Genomic DNA, 2742 nt, shown 5'->3' with positions numbered 1-2742 from the left:
TTTGTGTCGCCCACTTTCAAGTGGGGAGTGGCCTTCCAACAAGCTCACTCCTGATTGGTGAGAGTGGTTGCCATAGAAATGTTGACCCTGTCCCGCTTGAACCAATCATTGCTTACTGACGATGTCTGGTTCCAACACTGCGGGCGTATTGCAGACTGAATTTGTTGGAGATGAAAGTAAACCCTTCTCTTTGGATGACATCACACTCACTCAGACCAGTTCTCTGATACAGACAATGGTTGTGACCTTCTGCATACATCCGCCATCCGTGCAATTCTATGTGAGGTTGATCATTAACCACAAATACAAAGTGTGATCACATTCCCAGCTGTCAATCTTGCTAATGTCTGCTACAATTACTTACATTAAATCAGGTAAATCCGCTGCTCGCTCTGCTGAATTAAATCTACACTGATAAGCCTGAAGGAGAAATCAATCAGCTAATCAAAGGACCTATTAGAGGGCTAAGAGTCTTTTAAATGATCAAAGGCAGACAGATGGAGACACAGACACGCTATCTCGATAAGTGTCTTTTGCATTTACAAAATTGCTTTGATTCTTCAAGTAAAGTTTTCATTTGATCTGATTTAATTTGTGTTTGTGCTGAGTCTTGGACATTTGAAGGTTATTATTTTCGTAGGACTGTACCATCAGAAAAAAGAAAAAAAAAAGATCACATGATCACTCAGCCCTCCTGCTGATTTTCCCAGTTGGTCTGACCTAACTGCTCGTTTGGTGGAAAAAGTCTCTCCTGTTTCCCAGAGGTGGTAACTGATACTCAAATCAAACAAGAATTTCTTATGTGGGTTCAGAATTTGTGCATTAAATAGTCAGAAAAGTCAAACCACAAATACAATTTTCAATATTTATTTTGCAAATGTGGCAGGAACACCTGCAAAACAACAACTGCATGTTGGTCCAGTAGAAAAAAAAACCCTTTGACACATTATCTCCAGATCCTTTCAGGTACGTTTACAGTTTGTCTAAGTACGGAGGCAGATTGCTAGTAGACCTTTTTTAAATTTCTTATGTCTTTCAATTATATATAAATATCCAAAAAAATTCTATTTCCTAAAGCGCAGCTACGAAAGACTGGATAGAGATGACTTTCCTATGCATGGAGGGGATTAGGTGACTATAAAATGTACACTTTTTAAAATTTAACTTAATATTCACATTCATATATAAAACTCATAAAAACTTGAATTTCATTAAAACGCTCTAAAAATATGTTTTTTTCTGTTAATGTTGTTTTAAATTACCATACATTTAAGTGATTATTTTTGCACTATCAGCATCATTAATGTCATCATTTCTGCCATAATGTTTAAAAAAAATTTCTGATTCCTTTCAAAGTACGTAAGTCAATAAATTAACATGCTACCTCGGTCCCTGAAAGCCAACTTTGTTAAAAAAGACAGCGTAGGAAAGGTTTCTGTGTGCGTCCATGTCTGCATGTGGGCAGAAATAAACGACATATTTTAAAATTCAAAGCAGGGGGAGGGGGGGTTATTTCCAAGTTCATACAAAAAATAATTCATAGTAAATATATATTTTATACATATTTGAATATATTTACAAATATACCCAGCACTATACATTATACTGTGTATTCTTTCTCCAAAATAATTGGGAGATTTATCAAGAGAATGAAAAGAAATGTACCAATATTACAAAATAAACAAGAGGGAGGACTTAATATTTCTCCTCCTGTTCCTGTTTTGTTAGTTGAATCTCTGTCTATCAGTCCGTTTCCTATTTGTCTTCTTTTTCTAGTCACTTAAAGTTCATACATTCCTCCAGGAACAAACCTTGGAATCCCAGTTCTGCGACTGGATCACCAAACGTCTTTGAAGCTCTGGGTACAAAGATGAGAACCAAAATGAAACTTTCTTTCCATGACAAGAAGAGGAGGAGGAAGGAGAAGCGTCCCTGGGGAATGGAAGTTCATTCAGTCAGTTCATAGTAGCTTCTGTAGAGTCCTTGTCCTCTCCTTTAAGGCTTCACATCAGTGTTCTGTGTGTGAGTGCATGGCAGTGTGAGTGTGACAGCAGCGCTGACACCAGCATCGTCCCATCCTACCCCAGGAGAGGGGCTGGGAGGGGCAGGATGATTTCAGAGAAGGTGTCTGAGTGAAGTTGAGGTTGGAGCAGGTGGACGTGGGGAAAGGCTCATCTTTTGACATTCCCGTTAATGTGCTGGTACTTGGGGAGGCAGGGCTCGTCCGGTAAAGGGTCATGGGAAAATACGGAGTCGTCACCGGAGGAACAGGAGCTCCGTGTGTCGGGGAAGCTTGGGGAATACTGCTCTGTCGGGGCACACAGATCCAGATACTCCTGCAGAAACAAAAAAAGAGGGCTGGTAAGAAAAGCAAGAAGTCAAATTATTTCAGAAGTGAGATGCTAAACCTTAAAGAAACAGACAAAAAGGATTTGGAAGCTGAAACCCTGTCATGAAGAACTGGGACTTTCCAGAAAAGGGTGTGAAAAGACAGAACAGACTTTCATCTTTATAGAGATATCCATCTAAAACAAACCAAATCATCCAGAGAGGTTTCTGAAATGGAACAAAAATGAAATATGCACGGAAATAAAGAAATTAGGTCATAAACTAACTGTTGGTCTTCAGAGGAGGTGGTTTGGTTTTGAAGGAAAAACAGATTTAAGGAAATGGAATAAAGATGATGTTCAACTCCAAAGGATGTGATATATGAGACTGAGGGCCTGACATAAACACTGGAAG

General features: G+C 39.0%; 1 protein-coding gene across 5 annotated transcripts in view; it reads right to left on the bottom strand.

Moving 5' to 3' along the window:
* Positions 1–851: 851 nt before the first annotated feature.
* fgfr2 (fibroblast growth factor receptor 2) overlaps positions 852–2742 on the bottom strand; it is a 35482-nt gene continuing 33591 nt past the window's right edge. For all 5 annotated transcript variants that reach the window (XM_024296887.2, XM_024296886.2, XM_024296884.2 and 2 more), the window contains one exon: positions 852–2336. In XM_024296887.2, the coding sequence (XP_024152655.1) occupies positions 2172–2336 (165 nt within the window). In that variant the 3' untranslated portion in view covers positions 852–2171. The remainder of the gene's footprint in view (positions 2337–2742) is intronic.

The sequence above is a fragment of the Oryzias melastigma genome, linkage group LG15 (genome assembly GCF_002922805.2).
Source record: "Oryzias melastigma strain HK-1 linkage group LG15, ASM292280v2, whole genome shotgun sequence".
Lineage (NCBI taxonomy): Eukaryota > Metazoa > Chordata > Actinopteri > Beloniformes > Adrianichthyidae > Oryzias > Oryzias melastigma.
The sequence above is the reverse complement of the archived record's forward strand: the minus strand, read 5'-3'. Positions and strand labels throughout refer to the sequence as shown.